General features: G+C 35.3%; 1 protein-coding gene across 1 annotated transcript in view; it reads left to right on the plus strand.

Annotated features, from left to right (window-relative positions):
* KIF14 (kinesin family member 14) overlaps positions 1 to 22,776 on the plus strand; it is a 30,582-nt gene extending 7,806 nt beyond the window's left edge. The window contains exons 7-29 of the mRNA XM_009474414.2: positions 74 to 181; positions 1,309 to 1,425; positions 2,063 to 2,181; positions 2,505 to 2,677; positions 3,016 to 3,163; positions 3,268 to 3,331; positions 3,540 to 3,724; positions 4,472 to 4,574; positions 4,802 to 4,962; positions 5,815 to 5,962; positions 6,670 to 6,822; positions 7,434 to 7,560; positions 8,167 to 8,260; positions 9,308 to 9,446; positions 11,678 to 11,778; positions 14,285 to 14,379; positions 15,149 to 15,370; positions 15,518 to 15,702; positions 16,309 to 16,467; positions 17,038 to 17,157; positions 19,612 to 19,686; positions 20,366 to 20,504; positions 20,643 to 22,776. Of these exons, the coding sequence (XP_009472689.1) occupies positions 74 to 181; positions 1,309 to 1,425; positions 2,063 to 2,181; positions 2,505 to 2,677; positions 3,016 to 3,163; positions 3,268 to 3,331; positions 3,540 to 3,724; positions 4,472 to 4,574; positions 4,802 to 4,962; positions 5,815 to 5,962; positions 6,670 to 6,822; positions 7,434 to 7,560; positions 8,167 to 8,260; positions 9,308 to 9,446; positions 11,678 to 11,778; positions 14,285 to 14,379; positions 15,149 to 15,370; positions 15,518 to 15,702; positions 16,309 to 16,467; positions 17,038 to 17,157; positions 19,612 to 19,686; positions 20,366 to 20,504; positions 20,643 to 21,034 (3,327 nt within the window). The 3' untranslated portion in view covers positions 21,035 to 22,776. The remainder of the gene's footprint in view (positions 1 to 73; positions 182 to 1,308; positions 1,426 to 2,062; positions 2,182 to 2,504; positions 2,678 to 3,015; positions 3,164 to 3,267; positions 3,332 to 3,539; positions 3,725 to 4,471; positions 4,575 to 4,801; positions 4,963 to 5,814; positions 5,963 to 6,669; positions 6,823 to 7,433; positions 7,561 to 8,166; positions 8,261 to 9,307; positions 9,447 to 11,677; positions 11,779 to 14,284; positions 14,380 to 15,148; positions 15,371 to 15,517; positions 15,703 to 16,308; positions 16,468 to 17,037; positions 17,158 to 19,611; positions 19,687 to 20,365; positions 20,505 to 20,642) is intronic.
* Positions 22,777 to 26,371: the final 3,595 nt, after the last annotated feature.

Consider the following 26,371-nt stretch of genomic DNA (forward strand, 5'->3'; position numbering starts at 1 on the left):
GCAAACACTTTAATCTTCAGTTAACTACCCAAAGTAGGTTTTGGTTTCACATCCTGACTTTTATCTCTTACAGAGTTGGCTTGAACTAGGAAATAAACAGAGAGCAACAGCTGCTACAGTAATGAATGACAAGAGCTCTAGATCTCATTCTGTCTTCACCCTTGTCATGACGCAAACCAAGGTGTTGCTGGGTGTTTTATATTTGTTCAAATCGGGTAGTAAAAAGTTGTTTTGTGTGCTGCCTAGATAATTGTTGTCAGAATATACTTGAAGATGAGTAAAGAACAGAGCACTTTAACATGGCTTTCTACACAGCAAAACTTGTTTTATTTTACATGCTTTGAGTAGATTTGGATGCCTCTGTGCTACATATATTTATACTTGCAATATAAATATGTCTAGACTGGCAGATCTAGGAGTGGTTCCAAGCTTCTGAGTGTGAGTTTTGAGATGTAACTGGAATCCAAATCGAGGCCAGACCTCATTTCACACTGCTGCCAGCACATCTTAGCTTTTGAGAAGGCTAGGCTATGCAAGCTGGATAGCTGTGCTGAGTTCCTGCAGGTGATGAGCTGGGACGATGGTAGGAGATGCAGTTTCTGCTCAGTTTCAACACAGTTCTCGCTGAGTTGTGTTGCCTTGCTTCAGGATACCTGTCTCACCCATGTGTCTCCCGGATATAGGGACTACAACTCCGCATCTGATTTATAGATATGTAAGAGACAAAACCTGACTTAGTGAGATGAGCCTGAAAACAGAAGTGAAATGGGTAGAGCTCCTCAGAAGTCTACAGTCTGTTCATTTTCTCCATTTGCTAATAACTTGTTGGTTTGGGTTTTTTTGTTCTTGGCTGGTTTAATTTTTTTGGCCCATTTTCCTAATCTTCTCCTTCCTTCTTTCCCTCACCATTCTCGCCACTAGATTATTTCTTTTCTCTATCAGAACTAGTCCTGAGGCTTCTCCACTGACTGCTTAGCAGGTCTTCATTGGTCTAAGTCAGTAACAGCGTACTGATTTCCACGGGTTTTGGATAGACGCAATAGTCAAGCTTCAGACCCAAACCCATAGTTTGCTAATCTGTTGTTTGTGCAGTTTATGCTTATACAGTTATTCAACTGCAAACAACTGATACTATGGTTAAAAATCTGAATTTAGTCTACTTCAAGGGATGTACATGAAGGTATCCTGTCAAAAAGTAAATGGAAGTGTCAATTTTTTATGTATTTAAAGTGAATGATTTGTTAGATTTGTGCTTGTCTTCAGGCTCTTTATTTTGGTTTGAATGCAAACATCTCCCTTTTTTTCCAGGTAGAATTTGTGGATGAAGAACAGTGTGATCGTAGGCTTACCAGTCACATAAATCTAATTGATCTAGCTGGCAGTGAATGCTGCTCAACAGCTCAGACCAGTGGAGAAAGGCTGAAGGTAAACGAAGATTAAAAATCTGTGGAAAGGGATTGACTCCAAAGAATACCCCTAAACTCCAAAGCATCCTCACCTACCAGAACTCTTGGGCAGGAACTGTAGTTATAAATGGATATGTAGCCCTTATGCTTATAAGTATTGCATAGCATTTTGCTAGTGAGGGTGGATGGCCCTAAGAAGCTGTTTCGACTGTGCAATATGGCAGGCCAGATCTTGCTTAGGACAGCACTCCCCATGCTGTGCAGGCCTAATGATCCTTTAGGAGGAACGAGGAAAAACTGCCTGCATGACTGTCCAAATCATGAATCAGACATTGCACGGAGTTGGGACTAACCCCTTTTTTGGGGATTTAAGTAAATAGAGTTTCTAATAAGAGGCTTTCTTTCAAGCTGCCTTCATAAGTTTGACAGTTCTTAACACCGCTTATTTTAAAGCCAGAGTCTCTGTGATTCCCAAATGAAGATCTTCTAGGATACTCTTGCATCTTATTGTTGTTTTTTAATCAGTGGTGACATTTAATATGGTACAGCTGTACCATACATTGAATAAGCGCAATTAAATCAACAGTACAGTCAATAACATCACACAAGAAAATAAAACTGGATTATAATTATTTTTATTTTTGCTTTTTTTCTAGGAGGGTGTGAGTATCAATAAATCACTGTTAACCCTTGGAAAGGTTATTTCTGCACTCTCTAAACAATCTGGAAATGGAAAGAAAACTTTCATTCCTTACCGGGAATCTGTCCTTACTTGGTATGTACACTTCAGAATTTTGTATATAGAAGTAAAGGCTTTCTCAGATTGCAGATTCTTCTTCTATTCAGGAGGCATCAATTCCCCTCCTTCCCTTTCTCCTTCCCTCCCTCTCTTTCAAATGACCTATGGAGGGAAGAAATTAGCCTGTTGCATCAGGTAAAGAACAAACAGGACTTTGGTTTGTATTTTAAGTAGCTAACACTCTCAAATAAGTAGCAAGACCCTAGATACTTTGTATTTAATCTGTTCAGATTGACAAGCTTAACTTTTATTTCAATGTGGGGGCCGGAGATTGACTTCTACTCTCCTGTCAAATGAAGGTTGTTAAAGGAAAGTCTTGGTGGAAATTCACAAACTGCTATGATTGCCACAGTAAGTCCAGCTGCCAGCAGTATAGAAGAAACACTCAGCACTCTTCGCTATGCAAAACAAGCTTGTTCAATTATCAACACTGCTAAAGTAAATGAAGATGTGAATGCCAAGCTAATCAGAGGTGAGGCTGACATCTGCAGTCTTAGAGGGTTTTTCATTTGCATGTGTGTTTAACTTACTGCTCAATAAGAGTTGTTACTACTAATCTATTGTGTTGACTGATCGCTTGTCAAATAGGCTAATACAACCTAGGATATCTTTCTTTTAATATTATTCTTCTTTGTGAGCTTTTTTTTTTCCTGCAGTTCAGATGATATCTTTGGCTATACTTGAATGGGGAAAGATGTTTCATCTTTAATTAAATAACAGGAAGAATTTTCTAGTATTGTAGTGAAATGTCTCAACTCTATTTTGTCTTCATTTTTTGTGTGTACTGTGTGTGTGGTTTGTCTAATGTAGAATTGAAAGCTGAAATTGAAAAACTGAAGGCAGCTCAGAAAAGTGCTCTGAACACTGATCCTGAAAAATACAGACGTTATTTGCAGGAAATAACATCTTTGAGGGTAAAATTGCACCAGCAGGAGAGGGACATGGCAGAAATGCAAAGGTCAGGCAGTTGTTAATGTCTTACTCTAAAATAGAAATGGTAACATTTATATGCTGTAATTTTTCTCCTAATACGTTATGCTATTTTCCCCTTAATATATTAAGGGCCTGGAAAGAAAAATTTGCACAAGCAGAAAAAAGGAAATTAGAAGATATAAAAGAATTGCAGGTACATTTTCTTTCTTCACTTTCTATAGGAGACAGTACAGAAAATATAACATCAGCAAGCCTTGCAGAAGAATTAGAATAGTTGTAAGGTTTGTTTTCCTTAATGCTATTCTTTTAGCAGACTACTGTGACTTCTTAGAAAAATTTAATATAGATGTTTGAATGCACAAAGTAAATTGTTTTTTACACAGAGCTCTCTCTTTATCTAGAAAGCAGGAATTGCGTTCAAAATGGACAATCGTTTACCAAACCTTGTCAATCTCAATGAAGATCCTCAGCTTTCTGAGGTACTGTTGTATATGATCAAAGAAGGCGAAACTACAGTTGGAAGGTATACACCAAATTCAAAACATGATATCCAGCTTTCCGGAGTGCTAATTGCTGATGACCACTGGTATGTAGTGTTCTTTTTATATTTGAAGTGAGAGTAGGAAATATTTCTTCTCACCCTTTCCTTCCTTCTGGCAGTAAAAAAATATGGTTTTCTAACCAGGAAAATGCTATTTAGGGATAACTTCTGTACTGTTCAATGATTAAGGTAACTTCCTCCTGTTCCCTCTAGAAATCTGTTAACCAAGGTAGTTTAATTTCTTTGTTCATTTCATTCATGTAGCAAAATTTTCTATTTGTGCAGAAATGCTGAAGAAGGACCTGATCAAATGATGCTGTGTGATAACTCTATTATATTAAGTTCAATGGAAAAGTGAAACTCCTTAACAGTTCTTACTTAAAACTAAAAGTAGAGAGCAACTTGGCTGTATTGCAGAAATATTGTTTAAAGTGCATTCCATGCAATTGATCCTAGACAAAATGCTGGAAGAAACTTAACTAATCAATTACTAAAAACATGGAAGGTGTGGGTATGTTGGGAAATTAAGCATTATCAAAGAAATGCTCACATGGCAAGGTATTGTAGTAATTTTTTACCAGTGGATTCTTCTTAGATTTAAATACTCATTCTCTTCCAAAATATAGGTTGCCACTCATTAATTATATATGTTGTAACTAAATAGTATGGAGACAGTCCACATCTGGAAAAACAATAACAGGACACTATCTAAAGCATGAATTTTAGTCTATTAAGAAACATCATTTGCAATTAACGTGAGCTGCTGATATTGCAAATGTTTCTTGTTTTCAGTGTTATAAAAAATACCGTTGGCAAAGTGAGTATTATTCCACTGAGAGAAGCAAAGACATACGTAAATGGAAAATGCATTTTAGACCCAACAGTTCTGCATCATGTAAGTAATCGATTTGGTAAAAGTAATATGTGCATGTGTGGATTTCTTAGTGTTGTTAATATTACAAATTCAGACTGCAGGTTTTCTTTGAAGACTGAAACCATAAATATTTCTCTCTTCCTCTTTGATTTCTAGCCCTTCTGCTATGTTTTAAGCTCTGTAAATTTGCTTATAAATCTAAAAGTTATAAACCAAACTTTTTTTTCCCCCTCCTCTTTCCCAATAAGGGTGATCGAGTGATCCTTGGGGGAGACCATTATTTCAGGTTTAATCATCCAGTAGAAGTTCAGAAAGTTAAAAGGCCATCGTGTGGGACTACGTTTTTGCATGATGGCCCAAAAGATTTTGAATTTGCAAAGAATGAGCTGCTTATTGCACAGAGAACACAGTAAGTATTGTATCTTCTTGTTCTAAAAATAAATTCAGTTGTTAATGCAACTGTGCAATAAGTTTAAGAAATAAGAAACTTTATTAATTATCTCACAATAAGGGAAAGCTGGAAAATAGCAAGGTTATTGTTAACTCCTTTTGTAATGGAAATGGAAGTCCCAGACTTGGCTGAAATGAATATATACCTCTAAGAGGTGATGAGCACAATCTAGTCCAGTTGTCAAGAATGTAGACCACGATTAAAGAAACACGGAGCTCAAAATAGTAGTTGAGGTCCTCAAAATAGTATATCTCTTCAGTTACATTTCTCTCCAAGCACATAATGAGTCTGAAATTGACTTTTGATGTTTTAAGAGAGATTTAAAGCCTGAAAAGCAAATGCCTTAGGAAAATGAGAAGAACCCAAAGTTACAACCTTGGTCTTCTATGACGGTGAAGAATTTGAGAGACAGTGAAGTGTTATTTGTACCTGCTTCATTCCTGGGAGCTATTAAACCGCAAGACTCGTTGACTTGAGATTTTCTTTTCTGCATCTTCATGTGATTTAGTGAGTTTCTATTACAGTTCTTAATTTTGTGAAAGGTGCATAATAAAATAAATATGGAAATCAAGTTGATTTTAAAGTTCCGGAATATCTTCCATCTTTAACAGTGTCTACATTTTCCCTATGAAATCAAAAATATCTAGGTAAAGTATAAAGGTATTTTTAAAAAAAACAAAACAAACCCTCTTTTTTTTTTACTGTTAAAATTGTAGGCTCCTGTCATGATAGAAGAAAAGATTATAATCTCTACGCAGTCTATAAGAGATTAAAGCCAGCATTCTAAATGTATGATACTTCTACTTGTAGGCTTGAATCAGAAATTGAAGAGGCACGAATCAAAGCCAAGGAAGAAATGATGCAAAGTGTTCAAATTGCGAAAGAGATGGTTCAGCAAGAACTGACCTCACAAAAAGAAGCTTATGAAAGCAAAATAAAATCACTGGAAGCAGAGGTGGTAAGTTGCCATTGCATAAAACGTATCAATAAAATAAAACAGAAGCTGTAAGTATGAGGGTTTTGTTTGTTTGTTTTGTTTTTTGGGGTTTGGTTTTTTTTTTTGGTCTTGCATATTACAACAGTGTCTTAGGGAATGCTAAGCCTCATTCTTCTTCTTTTTAAAAAAAATCATCCTTACTAACACAAGAAGTTACAAAGTAAGTATCCCCTTCAGAATTATTCTAGGGATTTTGGTTTATAGAATTAGCCAGGAACTAAAATGTTAATCCAGTGTGAATTTGACGAGGGTGTAACTTGTATACGAAGAAAAATCCCTACAAAATCTAACTTATTCTATGAGACTTTTAAATTATGACAGTATTTTAGTTAATATGGCTTTTTTTTTCTTCCAAGTTTGCATGCTGCTTTGTTGTTAGTCTTTTAAATACTTTTACAATATATATATAAGTCTACACAGAATAATACATCATGGTAAAACAATAATAATGATGGAGTATCTTATTTCTTAAATGTGCTGTAGAAGACATAATGTGATGCTTGTGAACTGGAATATAACCTTTTATTGCTGACACTGGGCTGAGTAGTCCACAAGGGCTACTGTGAATATATTGAAGTGATAATAAATCTTAATATCTGCCGAAGGGATGGATTAGTAATGCCGTAGAAGTAGTATACCTCCTCTCATCTGTCCTTTTTTCATGTTAGAGAGAAGAATCTCGTAAGAAGCAAATCCAAGAACTGAATAACCAAAAAGCTGCAACAAAAATACAGGAGCTAGAGAAGGCAAAGCAAAATCTTGAGCTAGAGCTACACTTCAATAAGAAGCGTTTAGAAATGGAGGCCTTAGCTACCAAGCAGGTAACTTAAAAAAAAAAAAAAAAAAAAAAAGGCAGGCTTTTTAGGTGATAAACTGTGGTTTGTTTTCTGTGGTTTTTTTTAAATAAATCCTTGTAAGTGGAAAGTTTCTGAAGTATTTTTCTACATGATTTTATGCAAAAGAACAGGTGTTTTGTTTACACTTTGAATATGATATTGTATTAAATTTGGGGATAAACTAATGCTGACCTTATTTCTTATATAATGTGGACTGTTTTGTTCATGTACCAAACTTTAGTGACCATTGCCTGTGCCAAAAGTTACGACTCTAAGTGTTAAAGTGATGACTAGTTTTTGGCTGGTGTTCATATATATCTGACTGCTGCAACAAATATGACTCAATTTTTTAAAAAGTTGTTTCTTTTTAATTCCACTATTTTTTTAAGCATGTCAGTTTCTAAGCAAAACCAGAAAACTCTTAAGAATTTGAAGTTGGAGGGTTTCATATCAATATGGCAGATGTCCAATACAAATTTCATTGTTCTGAGAGTTCATAAAATGATAGCAACAAAAAATTTTGCTTAAATAAACAATATGAAGACTTTTGGATTTCTTTTCTTTTCTTGTCTGTCTGTCTGTCTTTCTTCCCCCAGGCTCTAGAAGATCATAGTATTCGCCATGCGAAGATACTTGAAGCTCTGGAAGCTGAGAAGCAGAAGATTGCTGAAGAAATAAACACCCTTCAGAAGAATCGTGGAAGTGGGAATAAAACTATGACTAGTATGTATATATGTAATGTTGCAAGGGCAATGCTGACTTCTCTTTTGCTTGGTGGGCTTGGATTTAGTGGATGTGGATCCAGAAGCTTTTTTCCTTCCTCTAACACTTCTTTAATGATTCTTGTTCGAGAAGAGCTTTTTGGCTGCTATGATCCTTTCCATTCATAAGCTGCACAGAAGTGCTAAAAGCTCTCTTTTTAATCATGCTCTGGGTGGTTAGTTGGGTACACATGTAGTCTGTATTTACCCCAATTACTTAGAAGTTCTTCCCCCATCCGATTGAACTGGTTAGGCATTAACTCATTGAGGAAACTGGAGTAACAGAATTGATTCTGTTTAGCTTCCTCTCTCAGATTAGTCTAATATATAGTGTCTGGTATTATGCCTCTATTTCTGAAATACCCTTTACCTGACCTTTTATAAAGGGTTATCTTGGCTGGGAGGGTCATTTTTTCCCAATGTATTGGGAATTCACAGAATTGTTGGTTAAATACCATTCAGTTTTTTTGGTTATGTTTTCTTTTTTTGCCTTTTTTTTCCCCTGAAGTTAAGTTGTTGCATCACATTTTTGATCCGCTTAATCATTATGTGCTATATTCTTTATTAGTTCCACTTAACTGGAATTCTCTGAAGCTATCTGTGATGATCAAAGAGGCCAACACCATTAGTAATGAATTAGGGAAAAACACTGTTTTCTACAGGTGAGTATCTGAGTTAGTTAATTATAAGGAGGTATATATATAAAATATATATATAAAAATTGGAGGGTGGATTCTGGATGTGCAGTGAGCTGTTTGTTTTTCTTTTCACAGTTTTGTTAAACTGAACATGACCACTTTTCCAAACTAGCTTTAGTTAAGTGTGTAGTTTAGGCTTGTTAGTTTGAGATGTGAATTTCAAATTTGAATTTTAGATCAAGACTCTAAAGGTATGCCTACAGACAATTAATTTTGGATTGAGTGTGCTTTGGAGGTCAATCTTCTGATGCCCAAGTCCATCCTGCTTTGGAGCACATATTAAAGTGGTCCTAAAGCACACTAACTGCGTTCCTTTTGCACAAAACTAAACTGGGGAATATGTGCCAGCCACTGGGAGGTGTTCAGTTCAGAGGACCTCAACAAGAGGTAGTTCAAAGTAAAAACCTCAGAACATGCATATAGTGGATATTGAGTGCTTGGGACCAGTTGTTTCACACCACAGATCTCTTGCTATGCCATGCTACTTGCTAGTCATAGCTGAAGAGTGTTCTAGAAGTAGACCTGTATATTGGTCAGGTGTTACATGAGCAGAGATATATTAGTGCAGAGGAAACTCTGTACGATTTCCAAAAAATGCTACTGTAAATGCAGGTAAGCTAGGACTTTCTAGTAGGTGTAGGTATTGCTATGTTTTTCAGATGTTGTCTTTTCACATCCTTCAACAAAAACTCTGCCAGTAGAATTCTGTAGCATATATTTGGTCCTGAGTTTCTTGAGAGCCAGGAATTTGTATGATAGTATCTACTTCTGTCTCTGAATGCAGGGATTCCTTTTTTCCTTTACGTAAAAATAATTTTAATGGCTACACTAATGTATGATTTATGAGATACATGATGTCTCAAGCAAGTTCTGTGTTTGTAATCAAATTTTCATTCTCTGTATAATCCTGTCTACAAGTACCTTGTTTATTTTTTGCAATAGAAATAATGTTTTTTGTCTTTCTTTTTCTTTTTTTCTTTTTTTCTTTTTTTAACTTTCTCAAATTCTTAGGCATGACAAAATTGATCATAAAACAGGAGCAGTGTCTTCTGTTCAGGTGCAGGTTCGTAACATCAAACTGGGAATAGCAACATTCTGGAGCCTGGAGAAATTTGAATGCAAACTAGCAGCAATGAAAGAACTCTATGAGGTCAGTAACAACTGAAGAAAAAGCAGTAATGATCAGTAACATTTTGTCAAAGATAAGATTTTGATAATCATACAGGAGGAAAATCTTGGGGGTTTCTTTTGTTCATGTTATCTTAAATACCAAGACATGTGATTATTTTTTATTAAAGACATGTACATACATTTGTCCATCACACAGAAAGAGGACAGTAGAAATCAATGAATTTATTTGGGTCATTTTGTGTACAGATTGTAAAGTAGTCAAAGGAGGACTGCTTTGTGGTTCTTCTGGCTGTTCAATTGTTTATCTGTTCTGCAGGAAAACTTGGCTTTTTAAAGGCATCACTTGATTTTTTCATTACTGTGTTCTATCTATTTTTCTTTAGTTCTGGTAAGTTAATTTGCTACTGGTTGCTTTTGTCTGTATGTGCTTTAGGTTGTTCAATGGGAAGGTTTTTTTTAAAGCATTTTTCATCATTTTTTGTTTAATAAACTGACAATTAAGGTGCATGTTAATCCTTTTTTCTAATTCCATTGCTTTTAATCTGACAAACTGGGTATTTTTGTACTGGACCTCTCTAAATGTGCAGTACTTTGTTTCGGAGCATATAATACTATCTTTTATATCGAAGAGGAGGATGTAAAATACAAGAAAGGGAGAAGTGGCAACAGCACCTACATTTGACTCTGTATTCACAAAAAACCCTATAACCATCAGCTAAAATCTTTGCAATTACATAAGGGCAGACAATGGTTCCAAATTATTGCATACAGATAAGATCACAGTATCAGCTCTTATTTGCTGGGAGAATGGTATTTTTTTTATTTCCCAAAGAGAGAAATGTCATAAGAAATAAGTTTGTCTTTATTGACTCCATGTGAACAGACTGTTTTCATTGTGTTCCATTGCATTTTTTTTCTCTGTTTTAGAGCTGAAGACTCAAAAGGCCTAAGAACTACTTCAAAAAACAAACAAACAAACAAAAAACCCTCAAACAGATCTGGTGGCCCTTAAAAGTAGTTTCTTTTCTTTTTAGTGGCGATAGAATATTCTGGGATTTTCCAGTCTCCAGGGCTGATCATTGCATTTTATTTGTTTTTTGGTTTCTGCTATATAAATTGAAAGTTGTTTTAGACTGCAGTGAAATAATGAAGGGTAAAGGAAGGAAAGTTCTTGGAGATGAGAGAGAGCTGTTTAACATGAAGGAAAGATCCAAAGCAATCCAGCTAGAAGCATAATGATCTTGTATTTTATGCTATACTAGTTTGGGGTTTTTTTTGATTAATACACAAAAGAAAAAAATATATTTAAGACCAGGTTTTAGATTAAGAGAACAGCTTGTATGAATTTGTCCTGGGCTTGAATTTGTGATTTTCATTGCAATATCTGTATTATGTTTGGCCTGGAGCGGTATTGAAAAACGAGTAGAAATTGCTTCAAATAATATGTAAATAAATATTTAGACGCTTGCTATTTCTGAACGCAATCACATTCTCACATAAATAGCATACTTGAAGTTTGCAGAGGAAGAAGTCTCAACTGTTGGAGCACTGAAGGTGCTGGTAGGGAAAAATATGAAGGCTTTACACTTCAGAGTGCTCTTTTTTTTCTTTTTCCCCTTAGAAAATAACTGCATCTCATTAAATAATTATGTTTTATTTGAAAGAATAACTCCTTCATACATGAGTATGTATCTGAAATAACAATTTTTCAATATTTTGTCCAAAAAGGAAAAAAGCCATCAAAGAAAAGCCAGAAGAAAAAAATTAGGAAATGCTCCTTTATGATATAGCTCCGTAATACGCAAATATTTCCGGTGACAGAAGAATATTGCCATATTTATTACCAAAAACTGTTTCGGTCTTGGCAATATCAGAGACTGGATTCTATTTCCCATGGAAAACTATTGCTAAAACTGTTACACAAATCCAGACATAAAAATAAATAAAAATTTTAAATTATATGCCCACATTTTTAATAAATCTTGCATATGGAGAGAACTGTGAAAAAGTTTTTGTACTTGGTGTTCCTGTATCTCAGATGCTGGGTAGCTAGGTGTCTTCACTAAATGTTTATCTTGTTTTAGTCTGTTTTCAAACACTGACACCTCAAATTGGCTGGCAGTCCAGTTATCCTCTAGATTGTACATATCCTACCAAAAGAAAACACATCTTCATCCATATGTTGTATGCTTTGTTATCACTCTATTTCTGTTTAACCCTCCTCCTCTCCTGTGTTTTCTTTGTTTTCAGAGTAATGATAGCAATAAAGCTGCTGATGTATTTTATGACCCTGCTGATGAGTGGGAACCTGACCTTTCAGATGCCTCAGTTTCCTCTCTTTCCAGAAGAAGGTGATACTAATTTGCAGCTCCTTCATCTATGCTTAAAACAAAGCAAAAAATAATTTGTCATTATCTAAACACGCTTCTGTGCCACTAATGTAGTCTTTAATTTATTAATTCTTCTTTTACCTTATTACAATGTCAAGCTTAAAAATGAAATGAAAAGTTTATGTGTACATTTGGGGGGGGGGGGAAGTTTAAACCACGTATGTTACCCTACTATGCTTTACTAGCTTCACTTATGAAATGCGTGTTAGTATGCAACATGTTGCTAATAAAAATTGCATGTCCACTAAAGCAGCTTGGCAGATCAAACAGCAATGTTTCTGAGGTCAGGCATAGCATATATGCAATGTATGTCTGATCCAGCACCAGAGCATTTTATGTATGACTATTGACAACTAGCTGGAGGTGATTAAAGGCTGTTCCCAATTATTTCAGAAAGCTATCTCAGAAATTGATGCATCTGTCTGTAGCACAGGACTTTTAATTAACCTGCAGAGGACCCATAGGTTAAGGTTATAGATACTCACGTATTTAATTAGTAATACAAGCGATTTTAAATAGGCACTTGGACACCTGTTCCCATCCTTACTTACCCCATACACTGTGCCAACTGATGAGTTCTTCTGTTCATTCATTCTTATATCTTTCCTCATGGACAAGAAATAGGAACAAATGTTCCTCCAAATCTGAAAGTATATTTTGTCAAAACACATGTAAGGCTTTCTAAACCATCTATCTGATATCATCAGTGCAGAGTGAAATGTGTAGATTTAATGTTTTCTTCACCCGTCTATAATATGAAAGCATTGTTTTCAGTGAGTAAATTGCAGCTGGTCTGGGACCTTGTATTTGAAGTTTTAGCCTGGTAACAATATTTATAAGTGAACTGCAAACTTCTGCAAGTTGTAGGTTAGCAAAGGAAAATGGTTAGCAAAGGTTAGCAAGGACATGCTAACAGATACTTAATTCTAGCTTTGCTAGTGGGTAGCAGCCCATATGATTATTGTTAAACTGACCTGCTTTACAGCAGAATACCTGACTGTAAGTTTTGGAAAGCATTTCTGACCATTCCAAGTAAACAAAAATTATCTGAAAAGAATGCAATGGATAAACAGTTTCTTTATTTTTAGTCTAAATACTGTTTTAATGACAGAGTAATGTTGGAATGCTTTTTTTTGTCTGATGCTGCCTTCTGGACAGTATTATAATGTCTTCTTGAATCTCAGAAGTGTATTTGGTTTTGTTCTGCCTATTTTAAAATGCAACAATAGAAGCTGAACTGAGCAAGAGAAGGTACTGGAAAAGGAAAATCAGCATTGCATGCTGCATTGACAAAAGTTAACTGATGTCAATCACACATACTGGTGAAATAAATTGAATTCCATGTGCTACTTAAGATTTGGTGCTCTTGATATGTAGTGTCATGGAGCATAAAAGACTGGATGTTCCAAAAGGGAAGGGCAGTTTGGGGCTGAATGTGACAACAGGGTAGACAGGGCAGTGCCCTTGTGAAAAAGAACCTAGCCCCGCAGTACCTGAGTGAGGTGAGCAGAGTGGGTCTGGTGATGACAACCAGGGTCAAGCCAACAGTCCGGATCCACAGGTAAGTATGTAATGATAAGGCAGGCTGAGGTTAAGCTGGGAAATCGGCTCAGTGAGTCAGGATTAGGTCCAGGGACAGTTGGCAGGGTCATCCTGCAGTCCAGTGATTGCCTGACACAGCCATTGTCACAAGGTCCCAGGTCAAACTGGAAAGTCAAGTGTGCAGGTCCAGATCAATGGTGTGCATGGCCAGGCACAGGCGTGGTTACAACACAACTGCAGTGTAAGTCAGGCAGGACCAAAGGCAGGAGACTGATCTTAAATGCAGCTCCAAGAAAAGCTGGGAAGCCCCTGCTGGGTCTCCTTCTAGCTGTTTCTTTAACAGCTTCAAGGCTGGCTGAGGCTTCTCGAACTCCTCTCTTACCAAGAGCTGGCCTTGGGCACTGGCAGCTGAGGACCCAGAGCCAGGCCAGAGAAGCTAAGTTAGCTTGTCTAACTGACAATGGAAAACTTTGCAGTACATCTGCCTTCTACCAAGAAAAAAAGCCCTCCTATCTGGCTTTCCAAAAGCAACTCAATCTGTCTAGCAAACAAGATTTAAAAAAAAAAAAAAAAAAAAAAGTCAGTGTGTCTGCTTTCTATGCCTCTAGTAGGTAGGAAAGAAATGCGTTTTTTCTCAAGTTCTACATAATAATAATCCAGTAATAAACCATTCTTAAAAATGGGAATGTGGAATGAAGATCCTGCCATAGTGGCAAGAGTCTGAGGAAAGTAGGATCCATTCTATGGACTGTATTAGCTTACTTTTGCTCTGGTTTAGGTTCTGTGTTAAAAAGTTCCATTAATTAAAAGTAGGTATTTGTTTTGTTTGCCTGATGTCTGTTAATATTCATTGAACTTTTAATGGGTATGGGGAGAAAGATTCTTTTAAAGGTTTTTATGTTTTCACTCTATCATCCTTTCCTAGAAGTAGAAGTTTCATGAAGAACAAGAGAATTTCTGGATGTTTGTCTGAGATAAAATTGCAACCAATTCAGAATATACAGACTTCCTATATATCAGGTACTTACTATATGGCAGAACACCTTTCATTTCATACTGAGAACTTGAAACTACTACGTATATAAAACATATGCACTTCTAATAGTCGTTAAAAAAGTGTGGGTTGGAAAACAAAATGAAAAATGTCCTGTTTATAATATCTTCAAGTTTATAATGTCAGTCTGTTAACAGTGGGGCATTTTTTTTGCATTTTTGATTATGCTTTCTTAGGGCAAAAACTTCCTGACCCATACTTATGACCCTTATTTAAGAAACTTACCTAAAACATTATTCCACTTAATGCAGATTAACTGGAGAAAGACTTAGTTCATGTAATAAATTACTGGAGGCTGAATCCTGATGTAATATTTTGGAGCCTTTGTTTGCTTGCGTTATTGCTATTCATACGCATTCAACTACAGAGGTTCCCTCAAGCTTTTTGTAAGGTTTTGTAAATTTTTTTTCTGAAATACTAGATGCTTCAGTCTTCCAAATATTTTTAAGCATTCAGTTATTTTAGATTGGCTGGGTTTTGTTATTTTCTGTGTCTCTGTAGGTTTGATTGTTGAAAAAGATGGATTCAATTTAAAAAATTTCACTATGGAATTTGTCTTTGTACTAGAATCTAGAAACTATATAGAATGTTTTATACACATTTTTTATGACTTGCTATCTTGAGTAGCTGAACGTTGCTGAAGAATCAATATAAAACAGTCATTACAAAGATACACTGACTGCTCACTCCTGTGAAGAGTTTCTTGCATATAAGTTTTGCTTTTATATCATACAGGTTCACAGAATAAGGCCAGCATATGCCCAAGCTTTTCTGAATCGCTTCTTCCTGGAATTTGCAAAGAATCTATAAGTTCAGCTTTAAATTTACTGGAACAGAATCACGAAGGAGGAAAGAGCATAGCAGATAGTCTCCTAACTAATTTGTTTATCATTTTCTCTGAAGTTTCTGCTATTTCAAAAGCCTACCAACAGCAAGATGAAGAATGTCAAGAAAACTGTAAGTCTCATTTTCATAATGGTTTAAAGTAAACAGTACTAATGACTTTCACATGCACAAGCATTCATATGTTTGCCTATCAGAAGAATTAACGTTCCTACTTTCATTTGCAAAGGAGACCTTCTGATAGATCTCTTTCTCTTGTAGTTTTCTCTCTTGATCATGCTGCTCAATCCTACAGCATCAGAATTATCTCTGCTTTTGACCGGCTTGTGGTTCTAACCAAGCTCTGGCTTAACAATGTCCAAAAGTGCCCTGGATTTATAAAAGTTGATGAAGAAATAAAACAGGAAGTAAAGAACTTGGGAGGTTATTTACAGTTACTATTGCAGGTAAAGGATATTAAAAAATTCATCTGTGTGTAGAGAAGTTCTATGCATTAATGCAAAATTTACTACAGACTTGCTAAAAACATTTAAGTGTCCAATGCATGCAGTGATGAATGGACACACCTAAGGAAGCTGAATAGCAAAGGGTGCATTTTTGCTGGCTAAATTGGTACTTGTATATGCTAGTTCAGGGTAATGCAGACCTTGCTGTGCCCAGGCCCTGACAATAGCATAGGTTCTTAGAGATAAAAGGGGAAAATGAAACATGGAAGTGACAAGAACAAATGCTAGTTTAGATTGTGAAGTGCTACTGTTAATAAATTTATAAACCAGTGGCCAGTACTCTTGTTCATGCTACAGCCTTGTGAAGAGTGATTTTTTTTTTTTTTTTTTTTTTTTTTTTTAAACCGTGTAGTATAATGATACTCCTCTGTGGTTGCAAGGTATGGTCTTTTAGCTGTGGTAGATAAGCCATTGGAAGTAGGAAGATGTAAAGCTGAAAATGCCTCAAGCTATTGTGTGCTACAAACTCTTGTGTTATAGAAAGAGTGTGCTCTTTGACCAGAGATGCTTTCTAGCTTCAGTGAATGATATACCTTTATTTCTCAGGGATGTTCTTCAGATATATCCTCGATGGTAACAGAAGCATGGAGCAAAGTAAACCAAACAGTAAAACAAACAATGAAATACATAGGACACTTGGCAGTAGTCACAAGAGCTGATATTTCCTTTTCTGAAGAGAACAACGTTCCTGCAATTAGTCTACAGGTGACAAAATGTTTATCAGAAATAGCGATTACAAATAGTAATTTTAATGTTCACATCGCATTTATTTTCAGTAACTGTGCTCAGAAGCAAATTGTTACATATAACACTTTGATCAACTGAATTAAGTATTTTCAAAGTTTATCTAATACTTTATTTTTATGGTGAAAACGGGTATGAGTTAATACCCTTGATATTTTTTTCTTTTCCTTAAAAAACTGCACTTTAAATCTGTATAACTTACACTTGTAAAGAGAAAGAAATACTGTGCTTTTAGGATTGTATCTGCACTGTGATTGTACAAGTCTACCTATTTCACTGAAATTCAATACTTATTTCAGTAACCTGCATTTAAACACCACATAGAATTTTCAGAAATCTGAAGGAAGTCAGGAAAAGGAGGTTAAAGTGCTGAGCCCCTGTGGTCCAAGAATGACACATAACTGAACAGACCAGGACTGAACAATTTGCTCAAAATAAAATTACATTCCTAGCCCACTGTGGAAAATCTGTTTTAATTCAAGGCCATATCAATTCCTTTAATCATTACGTTTTGAACCTTTATTTTAAAAGGACTTCGTACTTGCCATTTATGACGGAGTAGGCTCAGGGCTGGAGTTTCTCATTGATACCGTACAGGAAAAAGCAAGAATGGTGCAGAAAGAACTCATGAAACAACATCCACAAAATGAGGTGAGATGAAAGTAAGATTACAAACTACTATTATATCTTGGAGACACTTGATCACGTCCTTTTATTTTTTAGCAATTCTGTCTAGAAAGTTATTAGTAGGAATACAGTTATGATTAGTAACAGAGGTTTGAGATGGGTGGCAAGTGGGAACATTGACTACAATCTTGCAGAAATTTTTAGTGTGTAGCCTTTCGCACATATGTAGACTGAACATTTAAGTGTATTTATTTAGAACAATTTATCTGTATTGGAGGGTATTTTGCTTAAAATTTCATATGGTAACCATGAAAGAGAGGCAGAATATGAAAACTGGCACAAAGGAGCAAGTAGACCTTTTTTTTTTTTATTCTGTATACTATGGTTAAGAAGTTAGTGTTGTAAAAAGATTGCATATTTAATATGTAGTAACACTTTATAATCCTGAAAGTTAACTGTTATTTTATATTGGTAAGAGTAATCACCTCTGCTATTACTACACTCACTGTTATTGTCAGGAAGATTATTAGAAAGTTTGAAGACTTAATTTTGTCATACATTGTTCTTACAGTCCTAGTCCTAAACAGCAAGCGATCTAAATATTAAAATAGTCAAGTGTTATCTTTTAAGAGCTAGCTGTCTTGTGTGATTAACGCTTGGGGTATGCTGAAGCACTTTCATGAATTGGGCACTTTAGGGGGAAGTTGGTTCACTAAAGCAGCTATTTAATAGCACAGAAGTCAGAAATGTCCTGCTTGATTTCATGTCATTCACCGAAATCACAGCTGACCTTCAAATACTTTCCAGGTTGATAGGTGGCAGTGGTATTTTAATTTGAGCAACTTCTTTATTGCACTTCATAGGAAAGTTACAGCAAATTATTTATATTGTATTAATGAGTTGATCCTGTCACCTTCCAAATTGATGTAATTCCTTTTCATATTACAATAAATGGGAAGCTTTTATCTCTCAAAATAAGACCTCAAGTTAATTATTCTTGTAATTTTAAGAAGATTATTCCTACTACCTCATAATAAACAGATGTGTGCATACTAGCAGTTTAACAGTTATATTTTATCAAGTTGAATAGGTGGAGGGTTTTTTTCAGTATGCTGAAGTCAGTGTTCTTCTGGGGAGGAGTTGCTCTTTCATGAAACAAACATAATATTGTTGGTGTGTCTAGTGTATTTTGACACTTAAAGCAGAATGGACCTCATTACATGCTGAATTCAGTAGGGGGTGGTTTGGTTTTTTGCCTGGAGGGGCTTTTTTTAAGCTACAGCCTATTATTTTTGCTTAGATGACAAATTGTGACAAAGATGATACTATAGGGGGTTATGCAAGTAGAGAACGAAGTATAAGGAATAAGCACCATAGTTAAAAATATTTCTGTGACTGTATGAAAATTCTAGCAGGCAAGTTAGAGTACCCCTTGGAAATAGGCCACTTTCTTAGTGGGTGAGCCATTTTGACAGAAAGCCTGGCTGAATTCCGAGGAAATACTTTGGAAAGATTGAAATGTTCTTCAGCAAGGTACTAGGTGTATATAGTGTACATGCTTCCTTTCAGTGTTGGGATATATAGGCTTGTTCTACCACTTTTCCTCTGAATAAACGTGTTTAGTACAGACAGCATGCAAGGCCAAAGGTGACAGTTTAACCTGTGTCTGAGCAATCCTTTCTGCCTCGTGTTTTTATTTTTGTTCTTTTTCTTCAAAGTTGAGAAATTTGCAGAACTGTGGCCAACAAGAAAATCTCCTTAATGTGTTGGGAAATATAAAATGCTTATTTCTGAAGAATTTGTTACTACTCAAAAATCTGTAACATATGATCTGGGATAAGAGGTTCAAATCAGTTGGAGAGGAGTGATAAATTGCTTGTCTCAAGGAAAGCAAAATTTCCTTCCTCCTCTGGTTTTCACTGTTGTCATTCTTAATTCTACAGATAATAGCGAAACTGTCCAAAATCTTTTATGTTCCTATCTGCTTGCTTAACTCCCAAATGTTTCATGTTTCCAGCAAAAGGAATTGAGCAGTCTGCCTTCCAGGTAATGCTGTTCACTTGCAGCAGATTCCTATGTATCCGAAGGATTCCTGCATATGCTTGTCACTGGTAGAACTAATGTGAAGTCAGGGAGAGAACACCAGGTTATTAACTAAGAGATTACCCCTGCCACTTAGAATGACAGTGATACGAAAATTACAGGACAATCTTTCTTTAGCAAATAGTTAAATTTGCTCATTTGATTCTCCTGTATTGAGGGGTTATTTAAAACCTTGCAGATATAGTTAACTATGTTTTCTTCCCATTAACATTTTATTTGAAAAATTGCATGTTACATTGCAGAAAACATTACTTCTGTTTTTGAATATTTTTTCTCATTAGTATGCCAGTGTTCATTGGTATCCTTCTAAAATATCAATGTACTTTTACTGTCTCTTGTATCAAGTGTACGATATAATTAAAAGTTTCTTTGTAGATTCAAAAGCGAATAAAGGATAATGTTGTGGCATTAGCCAGATGCCTTGAAAATAACATCTCTCATTGCAGAAAGGTAAGAGGAATGTTTCACAAAATGTGTGCTTTGAGTCTGGGGTTTAAATTTAAAGGATGCATTTAACAAAGGAGAGGAACTGAAACTACCTTCTGTATATTTACACTTGCATGGTAACACTTTCTGTCTCAGTGGCATTCTCGTGATTGGAACAGTAACTTTTCTGGCTACTGCATTTCCACTAAAAACCATTTGTTTTTAAGTTTACTTAAAGTATTTCTGGAGGTATTTGTATCTTATCTTCCTTCTTTTTTGTGCTCATTATGAACAGTCTCACCACCTGTTTTGTTTTCTTTTAAGTTGAAAGCTTCAAGTTCAGTAATGTTAGTGTAATTGCGTTATAACTACTGCAATGGTTTATGGCTATTGTTATTGGTATTTTGAATTAAAAGCCAGGACAGGTGATTTAATCTATGTTCTAAGAGGCAAACCTTTTCTGGATTTTACAGTTCCATTTGCCTTTTTTTTTTTTTTTTTTTTTTTCTCTCTTCTCTTCTCCTTCCTGTTAACAATCTGCACTTCTCTTTGGAGCTATCTTATGTTTTGTGACTTAGCATCACTTTCATTTTGTGTTTCAGCATTGGCCTGTTTTATGTGACTGAATCTACAATAGGCATGTTTAACAGTTAAGATACTGTCATGTATTTGGTTCTTTTTAAATTGCTTTTTATTAATACAGAAAGAAATAGTATCTCAATTACCAGAAGAAGAATGTCTGTATCGGGAAATAAAGAAAAGCATTAACATTGCTGCGAAATATTTGGAATTGGAGCAGTGCCTAGCTGAAGTCTGTCAAATTGTTTCTTCTGCATTACAAGGTATTTAGCTGGGTTATTACGTGTCTTGATAGTAACTTGTGGACTACAGGAGACCTGTAAAGCAAGAGGGAGGGAGGGCTACTTGGTCTCTTTTTACAAAATACTGTGTTTTATTCTTCTTGCTTTTGTTTTTTGTAGGGTCATATAGAAACACAAGCCCTCTCAGGAGCCTTACAGAAAAGATTTGTGTCATAGCTGGATATTTTAATAATTATTTCAGTTTATTTGCCTTGTCTTCTACTCCTGCAAACAATCCTACCCAGAAAATATCCCTGCCTTTTATGAACTTGGATGAATTGGACTCTCTGGTTGATTCCCTTATTGTGAATTTTGAACTTGAACAAGGACAGCCATCATTGAAATCTCAAACTCTTTGTAATGAAACTACTGAGACTCAAGGAGGACAGGTTGAAACAGGTGAAGTTGAATTTGCTTGGAAACGGAAGGGGATTCCAAAACACACACACAAACTCCAGTCTTCACCTCCATTTCCTGCAGAGCTTTCACCTGGTAGGATACAGTGGGTATAAACGCTATTATCAAGCAATTCAGGGAAACTCTTTCTTTCCCTTTAAATGAAGGGAAAGCAACATATCGCAAAAAGTTAAAATGTGTTGCTAACATTAGTAGTAAGTGGTATGAAAGTAAATGACATGATTGTATGAGATAAGTACTCTGAATTTCACAAGAAAAAATGGAATTCTTTAAGAGACTGCTAGACTTTAAAATATAGTGCCTTTTGTTTTAATGAAAGTCTATTATCACCTAAGCATATAAGAAATAATTTAACGCAATAAGTAAAAAAATCTGTTGGAGGTAATATGAATGGACAAACTAAACTGTTGGGGAATAACTCTGAAACGCAGTAAACGCTTGGTAGGACATTCACATCTGTTCATCTCTAAACCTTTGACTTAGGACACTTGTGTAACAGTTGAAGGAGATTTCTTTGAAGGAATCTTTGTGACATACAGTTATGTTGCATACAGTTACACAAGAAGGCTGCTTCCTATCTTAGACACTTGAAAACTTGAAAGGTAGATGATGTGAGTACCAATTCTTTTTGTTAACATTGTTGCTTCACGTCTGCTGCAATTATTATGTAGTAGTGCTACTGCAACTTTTCAGTGTTATTTATGGCTTTCATTTTTTCAAATGTCAACCTCTTTTTTTTTTTTTTTTTTTAAGAACAAAGCAAAAACTTTGTATTTATTTCTGCAGGGGAAAACTATGAGAGATGGTAAAAGTACTTTACAACCTTATTTGAACGCTTTTTTTAGTGGTTTTGTAGTCTATTGAAAAAATCTGGGCTTAAAGTATTGATGATGGTGCTCTTCAACTCAGTCTGAAGTAAGTTCGTGTTGAGTGTTTATACCAAGATACCTTATGATTGCTCAAATCACTTTCAGGACTATTCATACTGGATTAGAAACATAGCTCTTCCTAAATGATATGGAAGTCATCCTATGCGGTTGTAGAGAACTTTCCCAATCAACTACTTTCTTGTGCTTTTTACTGTAGTCATCTTACCTTTAGTCTGCTGGCTGAGGCCAGTGAAAATTGACAGCAAGTATGAAAATGAATTTGAATTTTTATTCTTTAATACTGGGTTCTAGCATTTTTTACTCACAACAGTACTGAGAAATTACTAAGCTAAAACCTAAGTTTTTTCCTATATATCAAAGCTTCCAAGACAGATATTTATAGCTATCATCTTTCCTTCTAAGGGAAGATGCTTGACATCTTGAGAATTTTGGTCTTTGAGAACATGTCAGGCTTTCATCCTTTTCCTTTGAGAACTTTCACACTATAGTTATAATTAATGGTGTTATTCAGCAACTTTGTGCTTTTCTGATTTGAGGAAATGAGGAAAGGTAATCATGCTGAACAAGTAACCCACATATGCTTTTCTTAAGACTCATATACCTTAATACTTTGCAAAACACGTCTTGCAGTGCAGTTCTGCCATCAAAAATATTTGACAGTTTTTATTGCAGCTAGTAATTTCCTTTTCACATGAGGTGTGATGTTGCTTAATCACTTTCCTACTGTAAAGGCCTTTACAAGTCTGCTCAAAGGTTAAAAAAGTATATTCAGTTGTTCAGATTTTTATGCTTTAAAAGTGAAGAGAAACCTGATATATTTCTACTTCTGTAAATGTATTATTTTGTACTTGGCTGAAAGTTTTAAAAACATAACTGGTTCTTCTTAATCATGTATCTAAGCATGAGCATTGTAAAGAATAAAACTAGATCATGTAACTGATCACTAATTTTTACAACTTTAAGTGTAAGTTCCTTGTCAGTTTTCTTCTGTATACAGTTGTTTTTGAGACCTTCCTTTGTCACTGAGAGTACTGCTTCCTTGCTGAAAGTATTGTAGTGTAAAAATCTGAAATATTAGTAAGAGGTGTTTTCTGTAGCTCACAAGTGAAACAAAACAAAACAAAACAAAGACTTTCACCTAAGTTTCTTTCCTGTATTAAGACACTTAGCAGCACACATCTAGAGGCTGAATACCCATTAACTGATCAACACCTATTAATGTCAGAATACTCAATCCTTTCCAATTTCTGCTAATAAATATAGTGGTGTTATATCAAGTCCCCGTTGCAAAATTACAGTCAAGTGTGTTACTGATGTTCCACCTGCCCAGATGATTAATCATGTTTGCTTTTGTTCTTTTATTTAATGAGAAGCATTGCTCAGAAAACATCTTTGTTTTTGTAGTCCTGTGTGTTGTTATAAGAATCTTTTTTTGTTTTTTTTTTCTTTCTAAAACTGAAAAACAAATTCTTCACAAACTTGGAGCTCAAACTGGCTTTCAGTTTTTAACCCTTCTGCAACTCAGGAGAAAGAAACCATGCAAACAAATGGATTTCTGATAGAGCTTTAACTGAGGTATCGGATGGGCAACCTTAATCATATCAAATTTAGCTTTTGCAGGATGAGTGAAAATGTTGCCAATAGCTTCCTGCTGCTTGGTTGGTTTTTAAATTTTTTTTTTCCCTCTCCTCCACAGTAACTAACCATGCTTTAATCAGTCTCTCTGTTATTCACATTGTTAATACTGTATTCACATTTTAGATTAATTCGTTAACAAAACCTACTTCTAGTGTCTTCTTCAGCTTGGTGCCCTTGTTACAGTTATACATCATCAAAGTACTTCATTCTTACGATATATACAGTGACTATACATCATCAGAGTGAGCTAGTGCTCTCATAACATATTGCATTAATACATCAACAAGCCTAGCTGAGGCTCCAGTAATCTATTGGTGTAATATACTATAAGGTATATTTATAACTATAGGCTAGTCTATCTATAAATTATGAATGTCAAGGAATTGGGATCATAGCAGGCAGATTTTGGGATGGATTGATTTGAATGGTACGTTATTTTACTAGTCTTGCCAAGGAGTTGGAGGTAGGTGTGGGTTAAGCCCAGGTCAGCAGAGGAACTGACATGGCTGAACACAGAATCTGCATCACCTGCTAGGCATAGTGGTGAAATGAAGTAGACCCCAGTATTGCTGAGATAAAGGGCTGTGTAGTATGGTCCAGATATTTTCACCGTCTTGCATTTTTGCGTATCTGACTGTAAAGTCAGAGTCTGGATAGCTTCTGGTAGATAGCGGTAATACACAGAAGAATCTTCTTGTGATAGTACCTTTGGAGTTTCTTCTAAACCACAAACTAAAGCAGACATGAAAACAGTGCAATTTAAGTAGTTATTACTTAAGTATGTCACAAAGTTAATTACTTTCGCAGGAATGTGTATTGGTGGTGTAAATTTCTCTGATGGGGGAATTGAGATGGGAGTGGGATCATTTAATAAATGGGTATTTATTAAAACACCTTTTATTAATTAACTTAATAGAATTAAGATGTTTACTTCCAGCAGATAACTGTTCACACAGTATATTCACTTATTCCTTCACACCTCACTTGCACCCACACATAAAAATCACTCATGGATACAAGACTGGAGCAACAACTGTCAGCTTCTGACTCTGAAGCGGAGGCTCACGTTGCCTCACCCGTGAGACTTTGATGTGCCATACCCCTCAGCATGCACGCTTTCCTCTCTTTGGCTAATGTTTTCTCGTTACTATTTCTCCGTCTGCAGTCATAGGTACCAACAGAGCCCACTCACACGCTCTTGCATAGATGGGGCCTTTATGGCTTTGGCTGAAGCTTAGTCACTAGAGTAGCTGATGTCACGCTTCTGCACTACGTTTGGTCTTGAAAGGTTTTTTTCTGGGGTTCTCAAACCTACAGTCTTCAGCTCTGTGTCCCTGAAAGAAATGGTGAGGGAACAGTCAGGCACATGCAGGGGTGGGGAGTGGGAAGAGTTATGAAGAAACGTTTAGAGAACTGAATGGGATGTATTGGTTACTGAAGTTATGATGGCTTTACTTTGTTATATGTATTGATGTAACCTGTAGTTTGTGGGTTGTTTGTTGTTGTGTTTGTTTTGTTGGGGTTTTTTTGTTCGTTTGTTTCCTTTAATGTTCTCTCTTATTCCCTCAGAAAAATGTTCTTCGGTCGGATTTCAGGTAAAAAGTAATTAGAACTTTATGTACTTGACCCATGGATTGTATTGACTAACATAAAAGAAAAAAAGGGGGCTTTGTTTTTAATTTTAAATATGAAGTGGGGAGGTGGGGTATTCAGACTTCTGCACCATAGTTTCATTTGAAAATATGAAACTAAGAAAAATCTAACTAATGAAATAAATTCTCTTCATAATAGAAGTCACTGAAAGAATTTAATAAGAAACAGGTATTTCTTCAGTTGAATTCTTTATTTGAAAAATAGTACTACATTTATAAAAATACATAATGATTCTGAGAGTATTGATCTGCTACTTTACTACTTTTTACCACTCAGCCTCTAGTTTTATTTGTTTAACAGTAGGAAAATAAGATGAAAATTACACATTTTAACATCATCCAGCATTAACACACAAGGTAAACTACTGCACAAAAATATAATGTAAATTGATTTCTGTTGTGGAAATTAGTAAAGCTGTGGGAGTCAAACTAACTGTGATTAGGTAATAAACTGTTCATTTTTTTTATCCCTGATCAGGAATGAAAAACATCTTTATTCAGGTAAAGATAACAGTCCTGGGAGGAAGTATATCTGCAGAATATGAGTGCTGGATTACTTGAGAAGCCTTCAGACAATGTTAGCACATCTTTATTGAGACATGTTGTATGTAAATGCACTTTTAGAAAAAAGCACATTCTAGGTATGCTTTTTAAAGAACATGTACCAGCGTTAGAAATTAAGGATAAGTAAACTCTTCTAGCACTCACTGACTCATGAGAATGCTCTAGATGAAGAAAACCAACAAGCTGTAGTTTAGATTTAATTTGATCCAGTAATGGCATCTGCAGGCAGAAGACGAGACTACATCTGATTCACCTCTGCAAATACAAGCTATTATTTTTTTACAGGAAATTTCTACTCATTCTTTATATACTCTAACATACTGTGATTAGATGAGTCCTGTTGCTTTTTTAAGTTTTGCATCTTTTCTAATTTCATGGTAAAGTGTTTTTTTGGCTTGCTTGGTTTTTTTTTATTATTATTTTAGGACAGCATTTTAATTCCCTTCCTAGCTTTCAGTAGGATCTGAGATTGTTTACGCATTTTCCTGAGGAAGGGCTGTTTGCTTTTTTTTTTTTAAGTCCTAATATTTTATTTTCATATATTAAAAAAAAATTTGCTATAATTTTTTTTTGTTTTCTGCTCTTCTTAGGACTTGTAATCAGTATATGTAATAAGATTTGGTTACTTTTGAATTTTTTTCCTGCCTTTTTTTTTTTTGTTTGTTGTCTTAGTATGTTTATGTTTGTG

Source organism: Nipponia nippon, unplaced genomic scaffold (genome assembly GCF_047370975.1).
Source record: "Nipponia nippon isolate SJK-2023a ecotype South Korea unplaced genomic scaffold, ASM4737097v1 scaffold_5, whole genome shotgun sequence".
In the NCBI taxonomy this organism is placed as follows: domain Eukaryota; kingdom Metazoa; phylum Chordata; class Aves; order Pelecaniformes; family Threskiornithidae; genus Nipponia; species Nipponia nippon.